This window comes from Danaus plexippus, chromosome 25, assembly GCF_018135715.1.
Source record: "Danaus plexippus chromosome 25, MEX_DaPlex, whole genome shotgun sequence".
NCBI classification, from domain to species: Eukaryota; Metazoa; Arthropoda; class Insecta; order Lepidoptera; family Nymphalidae; genus Danaus; species Danaus plexippus.
In genome coordinates this window covers 1,883,580-1,911,115 of record NC_083553.1, presented here as the reverse complement: position 1 = coordinate 1,911,115, position 27,536 = coordinate 1,883,580, and the positions used below count along the sequence as shown (strand labels likewise).

The 27,536-nt window shown below is 35.1% G+C and overlaps 2 protein-coding genes across 2 annotated transcripts; one reads left to right on the top strand and one right to left on the bottom strand.

The window, feature by feature from the left end:
* Window positions 1–6,284: 6,284 nt before the first annotated feature.
* Window positions 6,285–20,633, bottom strand: LOC116775423 (5-oxoprolinase). The gene is made up of 29 exons (XM_061524471.1): window positions 20,484–20,633; window positions 19,709–19,887; window positions 19,353–19,544; window positions 18,833–19,124; window positions 18,489–18,690; window positions 17,873–17,970; window positions 17,541–17,648; window positions 16,982–17,134; window positions 16,543–16,682; window positions 16,153–16,220; window positions 15,797–15,930; window positions 15,191–15,342; window positions 14,713–14,852; window positions 14,399–14,540; window positions 13,850–13,982; window positions 13,394–13,538; window positions 12,882–13,029; window positions 12,646–12,758; window positions 12,298–12,473; window positions 11,828–11,925; window positions 11,533–11,643; window positions 11,107–11,240; window positions 10,745–10,856; window positions 9,717–9,848; window positions 7,763–7,855; window positions 7,540–7,675; window positions 7,323–7,430; window positions 7,146–7,243; window positions 6,285–6,875 (listed from the first exon to the last, which is right to left on the bottom strand). The coding sequence occupies exons 2-29, from the start codon at window positions 19,874–19,876 to the stop codon at window positions 6,729–6,731; spliced, it is 3,873 nt and encodes a 1,290-aa protein (XP_061380455.1). The 5' UTR covers window positions 19,877–19,887; window positions 20,484–20,633; the 3' UTR covers window positions 6,285–6,728.
* Window positions 20,634–20,822: 189 nt separating this feature from the next.
* Window positions 20,823–27,378, top strand: LOC116775221 (tRNA (cytosine(34)-C(5))-methyltransferase). Its single transcript, XM_061524472.1, has 13 exons — window positions 20,823–20,993; window positions 21,067–21,156; window positions 21,222–21,436; window positions 21,782–21,959; window positions 22,479–22,563; window positions 22,951–23,090; window positions 23,405–23,538; window positions 23,913–24,100; window positions 24,524–24,668; window positions 25,403–25,843; window positions 26,279–26,445; window positions 26,877–27,032; window positions 27,205–27,378. The coding sequence occupies exons 1-13, from the start codon at window positions 20,874–20,876 to the stop codon at window positions 27,339–27,341; spliced, it is 2,196 nt and encodes a 731-aa protein (XP_061380456.1). The 5' UTR covers window positions 20,823–20,873; the 3' UTR covers window positions 27,342–27,378.
* Window positions 27,379–27,536: the final 158 nt, after the last annotated feature.

The window sequence follows — 27,536 nt, the reverse complement described above, 5'->3', positions numbered from 1 at the left end:
GCATGAAGGAAGTTTTTTCAATATTTATAGTTAGTAAATTATATTGAAACCATTCATGTAATTTATCTGAATCATTCTGTGCTTTTGCTAATAAACTTTCAATAGAATCTTCAAAGTAAAATAAACACGTGTCATCTGCATAGAGCGATACTTCACCAAATAGACCCAGATGACTGATATCATTTATATATATTAAAAATAACAGAGGCCCTAAAATAGACCCCTGGGGTATTCTAGAAGTAATCATTTTTGGTGTACTTTTAATGTTTTTAATCTTAACTATTTGTTGTCTGTTTGTAAGATATGATGTAAGTAATTTTAAAGCTGACCCATGAATACCAATATTTGTTAACTTATTTATTAAAATATTATGAGACACGGTATCAAACGCTTTCTTTAAATCTATAAATACACCTAAAACTAATTTCTTTTGGTCAATATTACTTTTTACTTTATTAACTAAATCTATTGTTGCGGATAGTGTGTTCGAATTTTTGCGAAAACCATATTGCTATTTGTATAAAAAATCTATATCTTTAAGATAGTTATTTAAACGTACATGTATAATTTTTTCAAAAACCTTCGATAAAGCAGGCAGGACAGATATCGGGCGGTAGTTTCCAGGATCAGATTTACCACCTGATTTATGAATAGGGCTAACTTTTGCTATTTTTAGAGAATCCGGAAATACGCCTTCCTTTATACATTTATAATACAATGACTTAAATCTTCACACACTAAATTGTTAATGCATTTTAATGATTTTGTTGTTAAATTGTCTATACCTGAGCTTGAATTAACATTTAAATTTTTAATTATTGTTTGGATTTCAATTTTCGAAGATAGCTTAAATTCATTTAAACTGTAAGGGTGCCTTTGTGTATGTGTTAGGAATGATGTTGTTTCTGTGGTATGTTATTTGCCAAGATTGGACCGATAGAAGAAAAGTATATATTAAAAGACTCGCATATGTCCTGGAGTTCATCAATAGTTTTACCATCCATTATGAGTTTTGAGGGAACAACACTACATTTATTCTTGTTGGTAATTAAGTTATGAATTAAATTCCACATTCGCCTTGGTTTGTTGTAAGTTTTCATAAAAGCAGCAAAATAATATCTATCTTTAGTATTTTTTATTAGAGTTCCAACATGGTTCCTTGTCCAAATAAAATCATTATTTAAATCAGTGTTATTGCGATCATGTTTCAAGTCTCTCCATAACTGATTACGTTTGTTGATTTCTTCAATAATGTTTTTATTTATCCAATCTTCTTGGGGTAAGTTTTGCATTTTATATTTAATTATTTTATGGTTATCAATTTGAGTTTTAAAGTAGTTTTCTAACACGCTACATGTACTCTCTCTCTCATGTAATCTCTGTACAGTAAATTGTAATTAATCGCTTCATAGCTATATTTCTTCTTTGGTTCCTTTTTATATCTTTTTAACTCGCAATAAATCTGCTTGTGGTCTGCTTGTGGAGAGTCTATTGTGGCCAAATGGAAATCCTTATTAATATTTGTACATACATGATCAATGATTGTTTTAGTAGTTTCTGTTTCTCTAGTGCAGTGGTTAAGATCTATTTTATTTAAAATTCATATCCAGTTTGTTGTAAAATATACTTATATTTTTTTTGAGAATTTATCATTGTTCAATAAATTTATGTTGAAATCACCAAATACTATCGATCTCTTTCTATTTTCTAATTGCTCGGAATAAGTTTGTAAAAAATTTTCTGTATTCGTAGCTGGAGGTTTATATACAAGTCCAATGTATAAGGCATATTTATTAAGATAAATCCTCAAATAGTTGTTTCCATCGATATATTTTTCTTCTGTAATTGAGTGCGTTAGATCGTTGTGTATATAAATTGATACTTCTCCACCTATGCTATCAGTCCTTAGGTTATAAAAATGTGTGTAATTCGGAATTTTAAGAGTACATCCATCTTTCTCTGTTTTTATCCAAGTTTCGGTTAAAAGTATTAAGTGTACTGTATATTTAAAAGATTTAATATTGCATTTCAGTTCATCCATTTTACCTTCTTTTAATAAACTTCTCTTATTTGCATAGAAAAATTTCAAAGAATTCTTCGTCATTATAACGTTGCTATTCTTGTAAGTAATTTGATGTGTGATGGGTTCATTTGACGTAGGTAAATCAGTTGGTATTGGATCTATATTCAGTTTTTTAAAGTCGTTTTAGTTATCTTAGGTACTCCATTTATGTATTTTATAATTAAATTTGTTTCGTCATTTTGTTGCCGCTGTGTGAGTTCATTTTTGAAATTTTTCAAGTATTTTATTTGTGTAGGTGTCTGATCCCAAAATATACGGATTTTAGTGTCATTTAGTTTATTACGGTTATGTAAAATCAATGCGGCTATTTCTTGGTTATTGAAACAAACTTTAATATTTCGATTTCTGCCTAAGACAAATTTTCCTAATCGTATAATTTTCATTGGCATTGGAGGATTGTTATAAATTAGATTAATTATTTTTAATACTTCTTGTTGGTCGTATTTCCGCCGTGATTCCAAATTTTTATCATTTAATTCAGATATACCCGCTATGATAATATTTTACTGTCGGTTATAACGATCTTGCATTTCAAAGGTAATGTTTTCAGGCGTTAGCGGATTTGATGAGGACGGATAGTTATTATTTTTACATTCAGTAATATCATCTTCGAGTTGTTTAATTTTTTCATGAATGGATAAATTTTTCTGTCTCAAATTTTCTAAGTCTTGTCTTAAAGTTTGCTGTTCCAAAATTAAATTTTCTGTGGCTGTTCTTATTTCTTGTTTGATTTCAGATATTTCTTGAAAAATTTATTATTGTTATGATTTTGATTTATCCCAAAATTTTCAAAAAATGATTGTATTTCACAGCGCAATTTCGTGCAATTTGTATTTGTTATCGTCTGTAATCATAACATGGCCTCTATCTGTCACGCAATTGACAGATAACAAATTTGTTTGTAGTTCCGGCACGTATAGAATATTATCTATGGTCGTGTCTATCCACTGCCGCCCTTCATAGACTTGCAACCATGTGCTCTAATCGCACTGCCATTACCGACAACTACAAATTTGTTCGATAATGGTGAATATTTTGTAAACAGATGACGTTCACGACACATATGTTGGCTGGCACCGTTGTCCACTATCCACTGTGACTCTTGAAAAGGTTTACTTGAATTTACAATAACGAATGCATTATCCGGATTACTATCTTTTTCATTGCTTTTTCTAAGCCAACACTCACTTTTTAGATGTCCTATTTTCTCACAGTAAAAACATATTTTAACCTATTGGAGCCAGATTGTTCAGTTGCTTTCGCTCTTGGCGCGTTGTTGCATCATCAAAACGCAAACAGCTTTGTAAAAAGTAAAAACGCTGCAAAGACATAGTAGTACTAAAAATTTCCATCCCAGTATCATCGGTTCTCCACAAGTCGCTCAAATTTTGGCGATTAGAACGATTTAGTCCAGCCAAGTACAACAAGCCAAACAAAGCTAAAAGTTCGTCTATAGTTGTTTCTTTCAATACATACTTAAGCGATTGTTTATTGTTAGACAACTGTCTCTGTTTTATCTTAGCATTAGTATGACAAAGTATTTGTTCCAGCATATTATTATTTATAAACAGTCTATTTCAGTCTTATCATTTTGCGCAATAGGCTTTACCCCAGGTTTTTGTAAAATTATGTTTTCTAACCTTGTGCGGACGTTGGTCCGAGATGGTTGCGAAGACCATTTGGTGGAATTGTCTTTACCAATATAAAACTGCTGGTTACTTGTTGAAACAATTACTTCTGTTCCATATCACTGCCTTGACTTCGCTCTGAAATATGGACCCTCGTCGTCTGAACTGCACTGTTCATTTTCACTGGCGTCAGCTTGTTCAAACAGGGCTAGGAGTCGACGTTGTTCGCTTTCGTAAGACATGGTTCATAAAACTGAAAAACGATATGCAATTTATCAATAAACAATAAAAAACAACAAACACGCTGTCTTTATGTTACGTGGCCATTGTGGCCGGGTGTTACTTACCCGCGCGCTCTTTACACACGTCTACACTACGAGGTAGCCGCAGCAACACTAAATAGAGAAGAGAATACGCGAACAGAGGTCAACAACCACAGATACTGTAACAAACAAAAGACGCACGCATTTTGTTTTAAAATTATGACAGTTTTAAAATGCGTCGGGCATTAAATACCCCGCAACAATGACCGGGTTAAATGTGACAACTCGAAGGATTAAATATATTTCCAATGGAAACTTAAAGCTTACCAGCAAATGGGGGTTCGATGGTTCTTCTATACAGAGCAACTTCAAGAAAAGGAGTAAACTGGCAGGATTCGATGACTCTTCCGTGTTCATGATGAGCCTCGTTCCTCTGAAGCTAGAGACCGATAATGTTGCTATTTGGAATAATCCTAATCTATCTTCAACCTCTTATTGCAGACCTATCAAATTTAAATTTGCAAAGGAATCTGTTTACTTTGTTAAGCAAGAGCAAGCTGTAATTAAGGAAGATATACAAAATTTGACTGTTTCAAGTTGCGGAAACTTGGATGTTAGGATTAAGTTGCACATGACAATGATTGACGAAAAAGTTACTACAATAATTACAGATACTCCATCTGCAGCTACGTGCAACGTTTGTTTTGCAAAACCTAGTGAGATGAATAATCTTCAACAAATGTTTTCAAGACCTGTACGGGAAGATGTATATCGATATGGACTATCAACACTACATATGTGTATTCGAAGCATGGAATGTCTTTTACACATTTCGTATAACTTGGATTATGTAATGTGGAGTGCACGAAACCTTAAGAAGTTTCGGAAGGACATGGTGCAATTAGAGTTCAGAGAACAGATGGGACTTTTGGTTGACGTTGTGAAGCAGGGCTTTGGAACTACGAACGATGGAAATACGTCCAGAAGATTTTTCCAGGAATACGAAAGGACAGCTTAAATAACAAAGATCGATACTGATTTATTCACACACTTCGCAGTTATTTTGCTAGTGTTATCTTGTGTGAAGGCTGTCAATATAAATGGATTCCATAAATACTGCAAAGAGACTGCTGAGCTCTTTGTACATCATTAACCCTGGTACAACATGCCTTCCAGCATACACAAAATGTTGACACATGGTGCTGACATATGCAAGCATTTCTCTTGTCTTCCTATCGGAATTATGTCAGAAGCCGGTGAAGCAAGAAATAAGGACTTCAGAAATACCAGAGAGCGCCACACGAGGAAAACAGGAGGATTGCAAAATAATGAAGATATTATACATAATTTTATGATCTGTTCAGATCCTTATATATCTCACCTGAAACCTACTCACACCAATATTAAATCATTAAGTTTATTTCCAGAACCTGTGCAGTTATTAATAACAGAAGAAGTAATAGAAGAAGAAAAAATAGAAGTTGATGAAGAAACTCCAGGAAATGTGCCAGATCCTTTCGAATGATTTTTAAGCTTATAGTTACTATATTAATTTGGGTTATTTAATTGAATTTAAGTATTGTACAATTGTTATAGAAAATTTTTATGTATAATTTTAAAATATTTTTTATTATTCTATTCTTTAAAAAATCCTATTTTTGAAAATATATTTAATGTAATTTAAGAAAAAAACAACCTTCGATTACTAAAATATTCTGCTATAAAAATTATGCACAGAAAAATAAATAAATTTATTATTTTTTATGTTTGTGTTCATCTATGCTTTTCTATCACAATAGTATTTATTATTATTATTGTATTATACTAAGAAGTAAATTATTTTTTTTCACAATCATTAAAAGACAAGGAATAATAATAAATTTATTTATGAGAAGTTTTTTTGCCAAGGCTGCAAGTATAAGCAAAGGATTTCTTTGTGAAAATATCGAATAATATCAGTATTTATAGTTTTCAAATACAGGTGCAAACTTAAATGTTGCCATTACAAAATTAAAATGGTTCAGCATTATTATTAATTAACCCTGATTTAGCAAAATAGAAAATATTGAAATAGCCAGATGGGAAGCTACTATATAAAGATTACGACATCATAAATACCTGGCACCAATACCACAATAACTTGTTAACTGGCAACACAAACCCTTTCGGTACCTACCTGCCACGAACTGGTAAAAATCTTGCTCAATATCGCCAAAGTCGCTGGCAAAAACTAATTTGTCCATACAATTAGATCCATCAAGATTTCGGAAGAGTCTGAACTAATTTAAATGTCAATAAATCAAAGAAAAATTTAAAATAACATTTTAATATGGAAAAATAATATTTTACATTTGAAATATATATTTTTAACTATATATAACAAAGTAAACGAGATAATAACATGTATATTTTTGTATATAAAAACATTATTTAATATATATTTTTCAAAATTCGAACACATAACATTTGTACTAGGACTATGATGAAATAATTTTTATGCAGAATGCGTGTAAGAATAACTTGTGCATTTGTTAACATTGTATAAATAACCATTCCCTCCCCTAACAGGCCACAACTTATTGTCTTGTGTTATTTTTCTTACAGTAAACTATGATTTATATTTTGTACTGTTCTTGTGATTGCGACACATACTAAAATATATTTGTTGTACTCTAGACCCTATGACACGCGCCGTCCGACCAGCGGTTGCTTATTGTTGCATATAACGACGTGTCGCTGATACTATTGCTTCATCTAAACTGATTCTTGGGCGCTTCTATACTCGAAGACGCTTCCTCTCTCCACGAACTCATTGTGTTGTATGTCTGTTTGTTCGCCTGTCTCATCACCCAACGGTCGGCCGTAGCCACCTCCGCCCGGCGAATTCATGATGTATTTATCCTGTAATTTTATATAATGAGTATATATATATAAACAGTACATAAGTAGTAATTAGACAGTAGATGATATATCATGTCAGCTATCTTTAAATTTATTAATTATATTTTTTGTTGAACCTTCCAAAGGACACGCTAAGTTTGCTATCCCATCGGCTCCTACTACTGACAAAAGTTAGCATTACATAGATAGTAAATGTATTGGTAATTGATATTGTAATGGGATAAGAATGTACGAGAAATTAATATAAATATAAATAAAATCTTATCTTACTCCAGGAGACGCTGTAACTGAGGATTTTCCTCCGAGATTAATTAGTCTCCCGTCAGCTCGCTGGAGCAGGTTCAGACCTCTAGCGCCAGGTTCCCCTCCTGTTATAAATCACAGCGTTCACAACAGATTGATAGAAGTAAAACATATTATTTGTATGTATTTTAGTAATTATTGGACCGTTCATTCCGTACGGCTGGAAGGCTCTCCGTTCGGTGAGGACGGACACCTGCACAGTGCGTCGGAACACCAGCTCGCGGGTCACGCCGTCCCCGCCGCGCCATTTACCTGAAAACAACAGATATAGCATTTCCACAGACTATACACATGATATTTTTTTTTGTCAAATCAGTTTATTGCACTGCTAAGCCAAAAGTTCTCAATTCCGTAAGCTAACCCCGTCCCCCGGAGCCGCTCCTCAGTGAGAAGTTGGTCACGATCATGGGGTATCTCGTTTCGACTATCTCCACGTCCGTGATGCGTGTGTTCGTTATATGTGTGTGAACTCCCGACGCCCCGTGCCAGCCCGGACCCTGGAGTTAACGGGAGAATTCGACTGTCAAAAACCATGTCTATTGATGAAAGAAATGGAATATTGAATGTTTAAATTATATTATCACCGCTCCGCTGCCGCCGGCCACCGTCTCGTAATATCCCCAGGTGGTCTCGCCGAGTGTCAAATTGTTGGTACAACCTTGAGAGGCGGCACAAACCTAGACGGACACAGATTATATTAAAAACAGCTCAACTGCCTACCAACAACAATTTATCTAGTATTATCTATATATATGAGCATGCAAAATTTTTGAAACGAAACTGATATTGTTCGGAATTTCACGAAACAATAATAGTCGCGCTGTGAATCCGAACAATAATAATAATATTAGTTTTATTTTAATGAATACTGGCGAAAGTCTTAGATCTCATCATACAAATTTTTGCCTTGGACTTCGTCCGCACGGACTTCGGTGTTAAGCTCAGATAATATAGGGTTTTCCATTAAGGGCGCTTGATCTTTGAAATGCAAAAAAAAATACATGTAGGAAAGATATTTGCTAAATTTTTTTTTTATTTGGAAGGTCTATCGACCCCATTATGTATGGAATATGACATCATTCAAATGACCGCCACGGCTTCGGTTGGTGGCGCGCACACGAAAGGTCCAATTTTCGATGACTCTGGCGCACAAATCGGGCTGTATTTGATCGATGGCGTGGCGTATGTTGACTTTGAGGGCATCGGTGGTTTGCGGCTTGTTGGCATAGACCTGCGACTTAAGAAAACCCCACAAGAAAAAGTCCAGCGGGGTCAAATCGCACGATCTCGGTGGCCAGTTCACGTCGCCTCCGCGCGAGATGACCATGTCCAGAAATTGCTCGTGCAGAACTTCCATCGTAGCGTGTGCTGTGTGGCACGTAGCGCCGTCCTGTTGAAACCACATGTTGTCCAGATCCATATTCTCGATTTCAGGCCAAAAGAAGTTGGTTATCATCGACCGGTATCGCTCACCATTGACGGTGACGGCCACACCATTATCGTTTTCGAAAAAATACGGACCAATCACGCCTCCGGCCCAAAATCCGCACCAAACAGTCACTTTCTGCGGGTGCATTGCCACTTGGTGAACCTCGTGTGGATTGGTCTCGTCCCAAATACGGCAATTTTGCTTGTTGACATAGCCATTCATCCAAAAATGCGCCTCGTCGCTGAAGATGATTTTTTTGCCAAAATCGGCGTCAACTTCCAACTGCTCTAATGCCCAGTCAGCGAACACACGGCGCTGTCTATGGTCATTAACCTTGAGCTCTTGGGTCAGCTGGATCTTGTACGGGTGCAGGCTCAAGTCACAACGCAAAATTCGCCAAGTTGTCGTCTGCGAAAGGCCGAGTTCCTGTGCGCGACGCGGAATTGACTGCCGCGGGTTTTCGAGGACACTGTCGCGCACAGCGGCGATATTCTCGGCAGATCTCGCGTTACGTTGACGCACGGGAACCGGCTGATTGTTAACTGACCCGGTTGACTCGAATTTGTCCACCAATCGACGGATAGTCGACTCGGCAGGACGATCATCGCGACCGTAAAACGGGCGAAGTGCGCGGAACGTTGCTCGAACTGAAGACCCATTTTCATAAAACAATTTTATGATTTGCACGTGCTGCTCGACACTGTAACCTGCCATGGTGGTTTGGGAGGACGGAATGAATATAACACACTGCATTTGACAGCTGTCACTCAAACAACATGGCCGCAATCAGCTGTCAAAGTTCAAGCGTCCCTATTGGAAAACCCCATAATATCTTCAATGTGTCCAACATTCATATCCGCGTGACCGACGGCGGGCGGCACGCATGGCCTGTCACGTGACTTCAGATAAAAATATAATAATCGTGGTTATACGAGAACTATACGGAATGTCGGTACAAATTTTAACCTAGTATCATTCTAACATCCGAGCTATAATCCTATAAAGTTTTTATTAAAATCCGTTAAACAGTTTTGGGTAAAGAGCAACAAACATCTGTTATCTTAGAAATTTTCTATAAAATATAAGCGGTATACATTATACGATCTCACCTGGAAGGCTTTCAGGATGACGTCCACGAGCCTCTGTGACGTGAGCACGTTCCCGGCGACCACAGCGGCTGAGTCGCTGGGGTCCAGTAAACTACCACGAGGTATTATAACGGTCACGGGATTCAGACACCCCTGACGGAATAATTGATAGAATTAAACAAAATATCTATCTTTATTTAGGTAATAAATAATTATGTATGGTTAAAATTATCTTGTGTCTGCTGCATAACCCCACGCGAGACCACCTGTGCAAGTGCTGTCGCAACAATGAGTGCTTGTTAAAACAAATTGAGGCGAAGGCACAGATTAAAAAAAAAGTATTTAGCAAGACAACGCAACGATCGGACTTCTTCGAAATAAGAGATTCTTCAAACCGTCTACGAACACAGGCATTGGTGACGTCACCGTTTTAAAAACGATGAGGTGGTAATAAGTGAGACATATCCATCAGAATACACCTGGTTGTTTGACGTAAGTAAGTATCCAAATCTGTTTAGATAGACTATGGACTTCGTTGTTGAAGGGATTTTGATATTCTACTTCGCTGTTTCTTTGCAAAAATAATATGTCCGAGGAACAGTTACAGACGTGTTTTTCAATGTTCAGCGTGACTTTCAGTAATGTCTTACAAAATGGCTGACGCCAGCATTTATAATATTCAAATACAAGTTGATATTCAAATGTTGCCATTAAAAAATTACAATTATTCAGTATTATAATTTATTATAATCAGTCATAAAAAAATTCAAAAGTTTAAAGTTATATTATATTTAGTACGGCACAGATGGCGCCACTTGCAACTAATGCTCTATGCAGTTATTATACATATTGAAGGAATAGAATAATTTTGATCGTTTTATTTGCAAGTCAAAATGAACTGTCAAATTTAATTTCCCTCACACTGATTTACTTTACATATCCAAAATAATTGATTGAAAATATAAACCCAAAAGCTGTGCAGTTCTTGTCATTACAAACCCTGGTGCTGTCGTATGTGTAACCTGTATGTATGTGTGTATGTGTCCTACCTGGTTGAGGGGTATATCTCTGCCCACCATACACCGCAGACAGTAAATGATAGCGGACATAGTTATGGCGCGAGGGGCGTTCAAGTTACCCCACACCTCCACGCCGGTGCCACTGAGAATACAATAATAATTCTATCAAGTCATTAAAAAAATCAAAATAAATAAGACAAACAAATAAGACAATATAATACGGCTTCATTATACAAAGGAAATGATTTCGTATAGACACGCACTACACACTTTAACAGCAAGAATATTAGATCGATTAGTACTAAATGTAAAATTTCTATTGCCAAAATGCTTAGAGATCATCAGTATTGCTTGTCAAAAACTTGTATTCCAGTAGTAATGTGTGAACCAACGTGAAGTCACAGATAGCACCGCCAGTACTGGGGTCCAGTGTAACCGTCAAAGCGATTGGTGCACCGTTGTCCAAATACTCTGTGGCTTTCAGAACACATGAGCCCGTCTTCTTGATTGTCTTCTCCGCTATTTGCTAGAAAACAAACATATATAAATAATAACAATAACTATATATATATATATATATACCAGACCACTGGAAATATCCAACAACTGAGTAATATTTATCTATAATAAGAGCTTTAATATATATTTTTTCCTAATCCAGGCTGTCTAAAATCTCTGGACCTAATTTGATTTCATTTTAAGCTATACTTTTGTGTCAAAGCGAAGTTTTTAAATTATAATAGTTCATTTCCTAGGACCAATGTCTTGTAGTATATTTTAGTATATAATAACAACTAAAATTTAATGAATTTAAATACCTTCAACATTTCCCTAACGGCTAGTTCAGCGTTCTTCTGTATATGAGTCATGTAAGCTTGGACCACGTCGAGGCTGTATTCTTCTATCAGCTCGGACACCAGTTGTATGCCCTATCAAGATCAGAAGATTAACTTAACACTGCAGGCACGAGTTCTTAATGTACATATAAAAACATTTGGCTTCATGTAGCTTGAACTAAAGTAGGGGTGGACATTTTTAAGTTAATCACTAACAGACAGACATATATATATATATACTTGTGTTATAATATGTAGTGACGTCAATAAAACATACCCTTTGGTTGGCGGCGACTTGAGCCTTCAGATCTGAGAGGTTGTCCGCTAGATTCCTCGTCCCGGAGCAGCCGGGGACTTGACCTGGCTTCATCAGCTCTGGAATGTTATAACAATTAAACCAAGTGCTTCTATTCCGGTATTGTATGTGAATGTTCAGCAGTGCAAGGTTCAGTAGAAAATCCTTTTAAAGGGCTTTCATCTCTGTTCAGGGGTATAATTGTAGGGGCGCTAGTAAGGGTTTTATAAAGTCTGTATCAAAGTATTTATAATTTTAAGTAGTGAATTATATGCAGCAAATATTCACATATATTTTTCGGATTGATTACTATATATATATATATATATTTATATATATATATATATAACTAAGAAATTTATAACTATTAATTGTATATATTCAGTTTTGATTAAGAATTACACCACTATATATGTTTACAGTTTATAAGGTGTATTTTTATATCCGTTCACCTTCAACCAACTCCTTCTCATTGAAGACTCCTCGCTGCACCAGCATCATGGATTTGAAGGAGGCTCCCTCTTGTTGTAGACTGGTGGAGTGCGGCGGCATGGACCCCGGCGTCAGGCCACCGATGTCCGCGTGGTGACCGCGAGAAGCCACGAAGAAGATTGGCAGAGCACTCGACCTGATCAGAGAACACGATCAAAATATTATAATGGACATTAAAATTGGTTTTCCCTGAACCTATTCTTGGGCCATGCACTGTAAAGTATTTCTGCATATAATTAAGATTGATATATCAACTTATATATATGTAAGGATACTGCTGTATAGTATGCTGGTGTATACGATCATACTCGTGGAAGACCGGGGTGATGACGGTGAGGTCCGGGAGGTGGGAGCCGCCAGCCCGGGGGTGGTTGGACAGCAGCACGTCCCTGGGCCGCAGAGACGAGCCGCGGACCTTCATCTGGACATACAACGTACATACATATATTACATTTACTTATATACAATTATATATACTTTTTATACTTCAAATATTGTATGAGTAAACATGTGCGTGTGCGTGTGTGTTCTTCTTTTCTTGCACCTGATACTGCACCGTCTCCTGCATGGCCCCCAGGTGTACCGGTATGTGTGGCGCGTTAGAGACGAGCCCGCCGTCCGCCCCGAACAGCGCGCACGAGAAGTCCAGACGCTCCTTTATATTCACTGATATTGATGTACGTTGGAGAACCCTGGGAAGTAGTATAATAAGTGTTAATTTAAAGTTATATTTGTCATTATTCTAATATTTTAATCTGTGATAATTATCGCCATTGTGGCAGATTATATGTTTTTGTTTGTCAGTCCATTGCTTAGAAAGCTGTCGAATGGACCGGGATGTCCAATTTCTGAGAAATTAAAACTTGTCCAACGCTAAAATACAAAGAGGCTTAATGCGACCACATAAACAACATAAATAAAATATTGGTCACTGTATCTTTAAGCTACTGACGATTTTTAACAATTTAAAAGTAATTCCTAAAAACGGAATTGTATAAAAATATAAATATTGTATGTTTCATATATGATCGAGGTACATGTTCCTCCTTTCCTCACCTCCCCATCTGCTCAGCTATCGACATGAATCTGTGAGAGAAGATGCTGAGCTGGACCGAGTCCAGTTGTGACGTCACTTCCGTCTTCTGACCAGAGCCTATAGTGATACTCACGTCGCCGTATTTAGTAATATCTGCTGTACATCCTGGCAATAAAAAATTTACTGACTGAACACACCAATATTTTTGTCCTTGCATAGACTATCAGACTTGACCATAGATCATATAGACTTATAAGTTATAACTAGATTATAGTTTCTTAAAATTTAAACATACATGACAAAAATATACTTGCTCTTAACCCAATATTAATATTATATATACATTGAATGGGCTGACATATCCCAGATAAAAAAAGGAAATGTAAAAAGTAAGTGCTAAATATTATCTGTGATTATGTAAATTTTGTCATAGTATTAGTTTATTATTAAATAATAAATACAGTTTTATTCATTACCCGGCTCCACAAGTATAGTAGACAATTTGTCCATTATAATGGCCGGACCTGGAATTTTATGACCTGGCGATAGTTTCTCCAGCGGATATATAGCAGTGTTCTGATAACCGCCTTCGAAGTAGACTTGGACGACCTGCAACCAAATATACTAATATATATAATAACTTTAACACTACATCGTTTAGAACAAGTTTGGTTAAAATAAATAACGATAAATAATGTTGGCAACAATAAGATATTTTATTCGTTTTGGTGGTTTAAGTGGTAAGAGGTTCATGTTTGTATATATATATTACAGTTATATAAAAAACATTACAATATAAGACAAAGTACAATAAAAGCCAAAAAATAGAGATTTTATAACAACAACTTAAGGCTTGTGTTCAATAAATGAAAAAATCGACATATTTTGTAAAGTATTAAATAACAGAAAAATTTTAACGTTGAGCACAAGAACTTAATGTTATTTGTTTAGATTTGGTGAATATGAGAATACATGTGATAAGCTGACAGGCTATTATGAACGTTATTAATTATGAAATAAGGTACATTATCAACGGCGGGTGTCGTTTCCTTCTCCACCTCTAGCGCCGTCTCTTTTCTTCCCCCACTTCTTCCAACGCCTCTCACTCTGACGTCATCCACTACCACCTCCCGGTTAGAAAGCGTGAAGCCAAACTCGTTCTTATATCTGTAGTAATGAGAGTATTTTTGCATGAAGCAGTAATTTTTTACTTAAAAAAATCGAATCTTCTGAGTCACAGGTAGAACTAAATATATTTTTGCAAGAATCTAAACCTCTGTATTTATAGTTATGCACTATATTTATTTATTTATAATAGTGATATATTATATATTCTCACCTGTTAACAAAAGCTGCGTAGAAGTCGCCATGTCTGGTAGCCTGGTCGCCCTGTATGGGAGAAACCATGAGGGCACAGTCGGTTCCGGAATACCTCAAGTGGAGGTACGGCTCTAGTGTTATCTGGTCGTCGGTGAAGCCCTGGGAACAGTTATAGTATTGTAAACGCTATACTAAATGTTTGTAGAGGAACCAATAGCAACTGGTACGCCCCAGCCAGCTAGATAAGAACCCTCGGAGGAGAGGAATTCCTTTTTGCATATAATGCTAAAGTAAAGGAGAAAATCGTGAGATATGAGAGAGCCGGTTGCCCTTGCCTTTTGCCTACCCTTTCCTCTCCCCCTTCCCCAAACAAGGGTGGCAATTCATCCGCAAAACTATGTTGCTGATGTCCATGGCCTACGGTAGGCCGTCTGCGAGTTCGCCCTCTTTGTCATAATAACAAACATATTTGTCTAATTTCTGTATATAATATTTACCTGAGCTCTGAGCTTCTCCTTACATACAGCGGAGAGACTGTCGATCTGTTCGTCCAGATGTCGATAGTTCTCTGGTCGGTACACATCAGCACACGGCGTCTGTTCCTCTTGGACCACGTCCGCTAGAGCCATGCCGTACGCTGACAAGATACCTGTATACACATGTATTTTCTGTTAGCTCTGGCTGCGACTGCGTCAGTTTGGTTCGGAGTAACGAATTTCTTTGGGAAGACTGTTATTACCAGTTCAAAATTTCGTCAGTAAAAGTTTTTCTTATATGTATAACTAGTATGAACTGAGAGCAATCTGAATTTATATGCATTCCATATAGCATTGTTATGAGGAAGACTAACACAATGTTTTGTTGAATAGTAAGAGATCCTATTTCAATGGATATATATCAGAAAGTATTTATCTCCATAGGTCCCACGGAACCATAAAAACCTTTGTTTTACAACCACTTAGAGCGCTTTTGTGGTAAATGAATTTTAGAGAAACTATGATTATATCACTTAATTAGCATACAAGCAAAGTGTGAGAGTTCATCAGTTATATAGAATCAGTACACTGTGAAGACCTATTGATAGTAAATGTTGGACTACCCACCGGCGTACTTGTGTATGAGCACCGTCTTTATCCCCAGGCGGCGGGCCACGCTGCAGGCGTGTTGGCCGCCCGCGCCCCCAAAGCATGCGAGCGCGTGCGCCCGGGCATCGTGTCCCCGGGCTGTGGTCAATGACCTGAGGGCGAGAATACATCTTCACTAGGCTAAATTTTTCGATTGGATTATTGGAAAACTTCGTTTATCCTCTGTTATGGGGTGAAATAATTCCAATCAGAAATCCTAGTTTAAACCGAAGTATCGGAAGAGATGATAGCAATTAACTTGTTATATATACAGTACATATTACATACACGTATTGTTCAGCGAGTTGGAGTTTTTCTTAACAAACGTGTATTACCTGATCGGCCGGCACATGGCCTCGTTGGCGACGTTGATGAAGCCCATGGCTACCTCCTCCAACGTCATCTGAATACATGATATTTACACAATTATATATATTTTTTGGGGAATTTACGATGAACATTAAGTTTGATGAAATATTCCTCAAAGTGGGATGATCTGCCACTCAGCAACAATTCTTGGTCTTCACAAAAAGAATGTATCAAAGGAAATTAAATTGTATGGTTCAGAGATAATGTGTAACATAGATAGCAACAAGAGATTTTATATTAAATCTTTAGTATTTTAAAATATAAGATCGCCAGACTATATGTTTATTCCCAGCCAGCGGTCTCGTCTTATATCTTATATGTTTGCAACATATGCATAATATTCCTCCGTATCCAACCTCTTTGTTTCCTTCCTGTTTGAGGAATGCATTGATTTCTGCCGTCATTTTCTTAAAGCCGGCGAGCGTCGCTTCTGTATCCAAGGGCTCGTTCTCAGCCGGACCGAAAATTTTTGGAAAATAATCAGGCCGCAGGCGACCTGTTGCAGAAACAAGCCAGAAACATATATGATCAATGTGTAGAAGAAGGGTCACGTCTAAATTAATTAAAAAAAAACGGCGTAGTCAACATGACAAAAAGGAGTAGGATCAAATAAAAAAAGATTTTTCTCCCGAACGTATACCAAATATAATATATTACTAGAGCATGTATTTAAAGTACCTATCCCAATAATATGAGGAATAACTTTTCTATGTCATTAATTCTTCCCCATACAATAATAATGTCACTTTATAATTGTCACAATTTCCGGCTCTTATATTATTAGATATATCTCACCTAGCAGCAAGTTAGCGTCGGTGACCGTGAGCGGGCCCCCTCGCCTGTAACACGCGGGCCCGGGGTGGGCCCCAGCGGACTCGGGCCCTGCAGAGAACAAGCCCGAGAGAAACGACAGCACAGACCCACCGCCGGCTGCCACCGTGTTTATATCTACAATATATTTCAAATTATTCAACTATGGTATTTTATGTTGGCTAATGTTTTTTTATAATAATAATATATTATATATTTTTTTAATTCTTCTGAGTCTTATGTAGTTTTACATATAGATGAGACTATAGCATTAAGTCTGAAACTTAATGACACACACACACACACACGCACGCGCACATACACACTTAAGGTAGAGCGGTGCTGTAGTAACTATTTTCACAGGCCTTGGTCTAAAGGCTCTTCGTCACGTTTTTTTGACATCTATACTATGTATTTGACAAGTATGTGTTCTTAAGCAGTAAACGAAGTTGAGCAACATTGAACTGATTTAACACAGACTTCGTTTTGGTAGTCCGTAGTGAAAGGTGTGACTGCATGGTAACTCTGGGTCAGTATGTATAACCTAGCTGCGGCGCCTGTATGGTGACCCCGGCGGTCGTGGCCTCGTGCACGTGCTCCAAGGATCCCGCGTACCGAGACACGTCAGTCGACGTCCCGCCCATGTCGAAACCTTAACATATAACATGGTACAGGGTCCTTAAAAATGTATGGGTTATGGAAAAAAATATGTAATTACTAATATATTAGTAGCCTAAGTTACTGAGAGATTAAAAATGTTATATTCATAAATGTACAGTGTATGCAGTCTAAAAAAAATCAATATCACAAGGACAGTCTAATTTTATTTATTTGTGTAAATAAAAGCTTTTTATAGAAGTAGCTATTGATCTATACCTATAACTGGTAGACCGGTTTGTTTGTTGTATGAAGTTAGTGCGTAGCCCACCACACCGCCAGCCGGTCCGGACAGTATCGCACGCGAACCATTGAACCTTTAAAAAATTATAATATTAATTTATATACAATAACACTTTATCTGTTGCAATTCATTAATGAGTTGTCAATTTCTTAAAAAAAAATCAAACTAATGACATAAAAAATAATGTGTATGTGTAAATAATATGTATTGAAAACAAAATAATAGGCGAAAGATGTTGAGATTTGAAAGAATTTTGTGTTACTTACTAACAAAAAATGCCATTATGGTACCTTTAATCTTAATGTAGAATTAACAAGAAATATATTTAACAGAAAAAGGATCATAAAAGTTCCGGAAAAACCCTTAGAACCTACAACTTATTGCAATATACCGGATATAATATAAAATCTCACTGAATAGCTGTTACCAAAAAAAAATATTTTTTAAATTAAGAACTCCGGTGAAAAAAATCTTCGCAAGGTTTCATAATTTTTAAAGAATGATTTATGACTATATTGAGAATCAAAATCTTGTAAACATTACTTGTGCAAAAAAAAAGGAGGAAAAAATATATTATAATGTTCATGTTACATGTTCATAGGAGTAAGTCCGCCATCCGACTGCATGAAGAGCACGTTGGTGTTCTTCAGACCATCAGTGAAGCCGCTGGAGAAACTGGTCACGTACTCCCGGATGTGGGGAGTGAGGTACGCGTCTGCTGATGCTGTATAACCTCTGGGAACCATCCTCACCATAGACATCACCGCATGGGACAAAGACACCTGGTTGAAACCTGTTGGAGAAAATAAAACATTAGCCAGTCAGAAAATATACATTGTATATAAAACATAGATAAGGCTGAAAAATATTATGTTTGTATATGAAAATTATCATCGCATTTAAAAGGCTTTAGCTGACCAAAAAGGTTATAATACCTAATTCCTCAGCAATTCTTCCTATCTTCAATTCGTGATCCCTGTATGTATAGCTATGAGCTAGCACCACAGCTATACTGTCTATCCCTTTCTCTCTTAAAGTCGCCAGATCTCTCCGCACTGCTTCCTCATCAATATCCTTAATAACCAACATCTTCTGACCAGTAGTTCCTATGACTTCCTTCCAATCCAATTTAGACTTGTCAATCTCACAGCGATCTTCTAATGCTGGTATCACACGACAATCGATTTCCACAACCTCTTTGTAAAGAACACCAGGACGTCTTATATTCTGATAAAGTAAAAAGTAATTAAATTTTCACAAAAACATGTTATTTTTAGTTAACCTCAAAATAGATGTTTCTGAAGATATTTAAATTAGGTATTTTTTTATCTGCCTAGGTGTTACACAGTCAATTGACAGCTAGATATTTAATGAAATAGCATATAAACAACCACATAGCTGTGCAAAATTTATGGCCAATCATAAAATACATAATGCAAAGAATATATACTTTACCAAATCAAATATATTTGGCCGAGCCTGATTTCCAATAAATAAAAGATCTTTAAATCCTTTGTTAATGACAAGAGCCATTTTAGCTCCCTTCCTTTCTAATAGAGCATTGGTTGCGACTGTTGTACCCATCCTAATAGATTCTATGAGAGATGAATTGACTTTTCCACATTCATCTACCGCATTACCAGTTTCCTGAAAATAATTGACAAAAATCATAAATTCCATTAAATAATACCATAATTACTGTGACTGCTAAGTTTTAATGCACTCAATGGAGGTAATACTTGAGATTTTTGAAACTACTCAATATTAACATTTTCATTATATCTGTTAATATATAATTATTTTCAATATACCTCATGCAATATCCGTCTAATAGCCTCTCTTGGTGCATCATCATAGTTTTGAGGATCTACTGACAAAAGTTTCATAACACGCACTTTGCCATTCGGACACTGAGCATATACATCGGTAAATGTACCTCCTCGATCAATTGCAAATTGAAATCCTCTTGGTTTATTCATTTTTCAAAATGCTGTAAAACAGTAAATTCAAAATTGGAACACTTGCTGGCAACTACTAAGCATTGATCAATAAATTAAAAATTTATCTAAAAATTATAAATATCTTTAAATTTTAAAATAATAATATGTAAAAAAAACTTATTCTAATATATTGTGTTATCAGAATGATTCAGCTGAATCTAATACAAGGCAATGTAATTTATATAAAGATGAATATATAACAATTGTATACTGTTTGTTTTTTATAAGTGATAAATTATTTCTTGTTCTAACTGAGATAACAGAAGATGAGGCATGGGTTAAAGATAATGGAACTTATCAAATAGTGGAACTAATAGGTATACGTGCTAATACATTATAACAAAACTTGCTCCATAAGTAATAAAAAAAATATGGTACATTTTTAATATTTTTAATATCTTTATATAAGTATCAGTTAGAATGAAATTAATCTTAACAACTTTTTCATTTTATTTTTATTTAAATCAACTAACTACGGGACTATAAAACAAAAATATTTTTAATCATTTAAAAATAATTAGTTTTATTATGTCAAAGAATAAGCAAACTAAAATTAATTAATTAATTAATTTTAAAATATACTTACGAATATTAGATACTTTTATTTTAACTGCACAGGGTACTACTCCTATTCGATTTTTAAGTTTAAATAAGACAATTGATAACAGACTAACAGTGATAAAAATAATATTAGTTCCAAGGCCCTTTTCTAACGTCATAAAATAATACTTAGAAACCAATCCAATATACCGATTCAAAATACTCCTGAAAACCTCATTTCTTTTTAATTTTAATATAAATTAAAGTTTTTTTCTATTAAAATAGATTAGTAATGATTTATTGTAGTTTATTTAATTCTTTGTTATAAATGTATTGAACGTATCTGTTAGCAGTAAACATAACCTATCTTTTAAAACGTCAGTAGTTACAAATTACTGTCAAAACGTTGTTAGACTTAGGTTAGTTTTAAAATTTAATGCTATTTTATTTATCGTCAAGAAGATATATTTCACTCGGTGAACATATTAGAAGAATGGGTAGACGAAACAGAAATGTTAATAAATTCGCACAACGCAAAAGAGAACGGAAAGAACAGGTAAAACTATTAATGTTTATGTTTAAAATGATTTTTTTAAATAAAATGCCTCTATTTTAATTATTTTTTCAAGGAAAAAAATCCACAACAAAAACCGGCCGACACGCGAAAGCATTATGAAGATATTGTGCGTGAAAATGCAATCTTCGAAGAGTATTATAAGGTAAAAAAAAAACTTCCATATTATTTATTTATTACGAAGGAAAATAATTATATACCTGATAACAGGCGCAGAAAGTTTGTCCTGATGATCAATGGGACGACTTCATGAGAGCTATCAAGAAAGATTTGCCAACAGCATTCAGAATAACGGGCTCCAAATGTGAAACAGATGCGCTACTCAATATAGTTAAGAGCCAATATTTTTCAGAGATATTAAATCATAAACTTAAATTGGATGATGAGAAAGAAGAAGAGGAAATCAAACCTGTTAACTTGCCGTGGTGTGTAGAATGTTTCATATAATTTGGGTTATTTTCAATGTGTTGAGAAATGCTGTTACTTATGCTTACATTATTAAAACATAACACAATTTTTGGGTTATAGCAGAGATGCTGAATAAGTGTCCAACGTAATTGTGTTTATTCGCACTATATATCTTTTTATTAATTCTTAAGAAATATTATGTAACAATAGATATAGGTTTACTGTGTTTCCGATAAAACATTTAAAATTTTTATGATTATACATAGGTATTTAATTTTTAATCGTTTTATATGTATTGAAACAGTTTAATTATCTAGTTTTCAAATAAAATAAAATATTATGAAACCTTAACCTTAACCCAGGTATCCCGGAGGTCTAGTGTGGCAACTGCCAGTATCTCGCACACATATCCGTCGGAATGAACCACTCTATCGTCTCCATAACTTTTTAGTGGCCGAAACAGAAGCGGGCGGTGTTTCACGTCAAGAGGCTGTATCTATGATACCGCCTGTCGTGTTACAAGTTGAACCTCATCATAAGGTTTACATTATTTTTATTACATAAATTTAAAATATTAAATTTAACTGGCAACACTGAATGACAGAGCTTATATAAAAAAATGATCTACCTACATTACACTTGACATCACATTATTAAATAACTAATATTTTTAGATTTATGCGACATTTTGGTTACTCTGCAGCAACTATGGTTACGGCCAGACTAGATCCGTGATCTCGTAAAAAATGTAGTAAATCAGAAATATTAATTTTATATAAATTAAAACTTACGAACGTCTTAGGTCCCATTGTCACTTATTTCATTTTATATTAAATTTAAATCTTCTTGATGCAAGACTTTCTATTAACCGATCAAACCATCACACACAGACAACACAAAATCTGAATAGTTACATAGTATTTCATTTTGTTGCCAATTAAAAAAAACATAAACATATGTTTATTTATATGTATATGTATAATTTTTTCTGAAATATTTTGCTGCTAATTTCAAGCTCCCAAATTAAATTTCAATATAATATCAACATATTTTTATCAGGTATTAGACATGTGTGCTGCACCGGGCTCCAAGACTGCACAACTCATTGAGTTCTTACATTCCGATGAAGACAAAATGCCTACAGGTATATCTATTGAAAGAAATAATCTTCAAATGATCTAAATATATGTATTACAGAATACAATATTAATTCATTATAATAAAACAATGCTGAAGTATCTCATTGATTAGGTTTAGAAGTTTTTTTATACAAAAAAAAAAATCATATCAAATGAAACTGTATATGTTTTAGAGATATTTTTTCGGATTATTAAGACACAACTGTGATCAAAGCACTGGAAATATAAATATTAAAAATCATATAAAAAAATTTGCCCTAGTATGTTGACCGTTATGATTCCATACCATCTATCAAATGTAAATTTAACTTCATTTATAATTTAAATGTACATTTAAATACATTAAAATAATAAAGAACGTCCTAAATTAATAGGAGGTAATATCTGACCAGGTTTCGTAATGGCCAATGATGTCGACAACAGTCGCTGTTACATGTTGGTGCACCAGGCGAAGAGGTTGAACTCACCCTGCATCATCATCACCAACCATGACTCCGCAGTGTTGCCGTCACTGGTTGTGAGTGATGAGGAGGTTTGTATGAATATCATAATCACACTTTTCATTAAACAACTCGTAGACAATCACCCATTTTGTATATATACACAAAATAGATTTGAAAAAATGACGTATGTTAAAGTTAATTTATTGGCGAAAGTAAATATGGTATAAATGTTTATATGAAAATATTACCTTTAAATTTAATTAACATCAAAAATAATTTGTTTATACTCCCTATCCCGTTTCGTTGGACGGATCGTTTGGCTGAACTATGACGTCATTATCTCACATGATATAGACTATAAATATATAATAGAGAAAGACTGCCAGTTATACAACTTTCATAGAACCCGGGTGCGACGAAGCCGCTTAAGTTCGACCGCGTTCTGTGTGATGTTCCATGTTCCGGAGACGCCACCTTGAGGAAGAACCCTGATATATGGACGAAATGGTCGACCGGAAACGGAAATAACTTACACGGGTAATTAATAACATAAAATAAAAATTGTGTTTGTTTTACAAAACGTAAAATTTATTATCTGTACATTAATAGTACTAAATTGCCAATTTACCCTCAAATTATCTCAAGTTACGTCGCGGGAAAACCTTTCTTATATTCTTTATGAACTTGACTGTGACTCTCTTCATGGTTGTAATTAAACTGGTTGTTTGATATTTCTTAATTATGAAAGTATTCTAAACCCGTTTACTAGTGTGGCAACTGAAGAGGTTAAAATGCCTACATCGCAAAACATAAAAAATATTTTCCTATGGACGTAAGACTAGACCTTTCTCTTAAATTCTTATTTAAAAAACTAATCCTTTAATGTCGGTCCTAACCCAAGTATTGTTCAGTATTCAGTATAGAATCCTCCGTCGTGGCGTTGAGTTGCTGTCTGTGGGCGGAAGACTGGTCTATTCCACCTGTTCCTTCAACCCTGTGGAGAACGAGGCCGTGGTGCACAGAATCCTCCAGGAGACCGGCGCCAGTGTGACCCTCGTGGATGTACAGGATCTACTGCCCGGACTAAAGTTCCATAAAGGTATAGCCTTCAATTTTCATCATAAGCCTTACGATAAACCTTTTTTTATGTTCAGTGGGATTTTGTTTGAGGAACAATAACTTCCTCCTTACCATGTTATCTCAGCTCTTTTCCGAGTACACGGTTGTCGCTCTGTCACTCAGAAACTGCTTAATGGATTTTTATGCAAATTTACAATATCAGAATATGGTACAGGCTATAATTTATTCCGGGATGCCGTGTGGTTCACCCGCTTGATCACTTCATAGCACTTCAATTTTGCATGAAGTATTTATAGATTTAAAACACTTTTTCCTTTTACTTCTCCAGATCAAGTCGCGGGAAAAAACAATTGTTATATGCATATATATATGACCAAACTAATTTGTCATCTATAAACACTTTGTACAGTCTCCTAAAGGTGATCTGTTATATTTTCCTAAGGCATGACACATTGGCGGCCGGCGTCTAAAGACATGGTGTTCTACAACAGTTATGATGAGGTTCCAGAGAAGTGGCAGACGGTGGTGAGGCCGCAAATGTTCCCTCCCAAAACTGAAGACTTGGACAAATATAATCTGGATAGATGGTGAGCTTGTTATAGTCACATTACTAACAACATACTGTATGTTCTGCTGTTTGTGTTGAATTATTCTGTAAAGGAATTAGGCTTGACTTCACAGTTTTAGTGTCGCGTCTTAGTTGTGTATTATCTTTAGCGTAATACTGACGGTTCACTACGTCTTTTGTAACCTTTGACAGAAATAAGGAAGAAATTCGAGAGTTTATACTCTTGGTTAGTATGTAAGTTTTGATGGCCCTACACACACAACGTTGAAAAACATCAATATCATTGGAGCTTTCAGTGAGACTTCTATAACACTATAATTTTAATTGTTCGACGCGTTGTATGACCAGTATGGCCTGACTTTTATGATAAAATTTACTACCAATACGTTAAGTGGACTACAAATGTGAAAGAATATCACAGAAAATGTTTTTAGTACTTATAATTTTACCAAGGAATATAGAATCGGACGAACTAGAATAGGTATTGAAACTCAGACTAAAAGAAGCGTTGACGCGATGTGTGTGTGTGCGCGTGTGTGTGTGAGTGGGTGCGTGTGTTTGTATGTGTATGTGTGTTTCTACGTGTGACATAGTAGCTGTTAAACGGTTCGCTCGATTCCGATGTATTTTTTGATTTTTGATGATTTTTAATTTGATGTTAAGACTCCTTGCAGTAAAATTATCGTTAAATGACAAATGTATTGGGGGTTCTTGAAATTTAATAAAAAAAAATATACATTTGTTATATTCCAGTATAAGAATTCTGCCTCATCACCAAGATACTGGAGGGTTTTTCGTGGCAGTGTTTGAAAAAACCGCCCTCCTGCCATGGGAGAAGGACCCAACCAAGAAACCGGATGTGGCAGCCGATGAACCGGCAGAGGAACCGGAAAAGAAGGAACCACCAAAGAAGAGAAGAAGAATGGGAGGATATAGGGAGGATCCTTTTGTATTTTTCTCCGGTGAAAATGAAGATGTGTTCCCTTCTATCAAGGAATTCTACGATCTTGATACAAAATTCGACCCTACCTGTCTCTTGACGAGATGTCATGTTGGGAAAAAGAAGAATATTTACCTGGTGTCAGCCATGGTGAAAGAAGTTGTACAGAAAAATGAGAATAGTATTAAGATTATAAACACAGGCGTGAAAACATTTGTTAGGTGTGATAATAAAAATATGAAGTGCCCATTCAGGTGATTTTTCCTAATATTTTCATTGAGTAATTAAAATAATTCTTATATATAATAGTTTTTTTAGTATTATTATTTTTTACTATTAAGGCAATTAGTTAAAACTTATAGAAATATGACTATGAAAATATCATTTTCATGAAAAAGTTTTTCTTTTAACTTAGTGAACACATTTAAAACTGTCTTGTAAGATATTTTTTTTATTTCATTATCTAAGTTTTTGGATATCACTATTTATAATGCAAAAGTAATTAATGACCATCACTTTCCATTGGAGGTTTCTGTATTTATTCCTGATTTTAGACTTAAATATAGTCCAAAGTCATATAGTACAACAATCAGATAGTTCCATAATAAAATCTTACGCTAGTAATGATATATATACAGAATTGATTTATATAATTTCTCTAAAAATATATTAATTTTGTTAAATTTCAGACTATCTCAAGAAGGTCTTCAGAGTATAGCCCAGTACATCGGTCCAAAACGACGCGTGACCATTCTTAAGGAGGATCTCATACTAATATTACAATGTGACAACCCTAGCAAACCCCCAGAACTAAAACTGTTCACAGAACACACTCAGAATATGGTGAAAGATTTCGGTAAGTTGATATCTTTATATGGGTGTAACTAATATAAAACTTTTGTTCATAGAAAAATGTGTTTGAGCAAAAATATACTTTAGCTCAGTTAGAAAGAAGTTGATTATTCTACATCAAGAAGTCTCTCTGTATACACACCTTCTCATTTAGTTTTAACTCACAATTAAATTTGTCAATAACTATGATGAGAACTCCCTAAATAGCACAAGACTGCCGGATAAAAGTCTTGGTTAATCAAACAATGTCGCCTTGTATATTAGGGTTTCCAGATTTATCAGTACTGTCTATTTCAACAAGCTTGTCTAATTTAGGGCTGCCAGTGTATTCAGGACTTTATTCTACCAGATTCTTCGGGTTTATGGGAGTAGAAAGATTTATTAGGGTTGCCATGTGCATCAGCTTTGGGGGCTAACTCATTCTTTTAACTTCAGCTACTGGTAGCTGCGTGTTGGAGTTTAAGGACACGTCATCAGGGTTGTCACTCCGCCTGGTCGGTTGGCGAGGTGTTCACTCTCTACGCGCGTACACCGCCGCCCCTGACACCGTGCACTACCTAAGACTGTTGGGAGCTGACTACAGCAAATATGGTATGAGATATGATACTTATAGGTTAATTAATTAACTTCTATGTGTACCTTAATTTTCATTTTTCATTATATTCTGTTTGTTTGTATGTTATGGCAAGCCTAAACCAAACAATACATTATGTAATATAGTTTTAGAAAATAAATATGTTATTTTCTTATTATTTTAATTCAGATGTAAATAAGTTCAAGAAGGCTGCAGAAGTCCCCAAGGATGATAGTATTGAGGGTAGCGGAACAGCCTCTACCAGTGAAAATGATCCCAACAAGACCAACGCTATGGACACTGAAGAGGGAATGAATGTAACATGACAATAATATTGTTATTAATAAATGTTTTATACATACATTTTATTTTTATTGAAAAAAATATTATTTTTATGACTTAAAAATGTTTTATATTAATGTAAACCTAAATACATAAGCTTAATTATATGCAAAAATAAATAAATAAAATAAAATTGTAGTATCTTTTACTTAATTTTCATATTGTAATAAATTTTTATA

Coding starts and splice junctions, on each gene's coding strand:
- LOC116775221 (XM_061524472.1), top strand. CDS start 20,874: ATGCTATTTTATTTATCGTCAAGAAGATATATTTCACTCGGTGAACAT. Junction 21,437..21,781: donor AAACCTGTTAACTTGCCGTG/GTGTGTAGAATG, acceptor ACCTTAACCCAG/GTATCCCGGAGGTCTAGTGT. Junction 24,101..24,523: donor CGGACTAAAGTTCCATAAAG/GTATAGCCTTCA, acceptor TATTTTCCTAAG/GCATGACACATTGGCGGCCG.
- LOC116775423 (XM_061524471.1), bottom strand. CDS start 19,876: ATGAATAAACCAAGAGGATTTCAATTTGCAATTGATCGAGGAGGTACA. Junction 7,856..9,716: donor TCATCCTGAAAGCCTTCCAG/GTGAGATCGTAT, acceptor GTGTCCGTCTAG/GTTTGTGCCGCCTCTCAAGG. Junction 7,676..7,762: donor TGGCCGGCGGCAGCGGAGCG/GTGATAATATAA, acceptor CGTTAACTCCAG/GGTCCGGGCTGGCACGGGGC.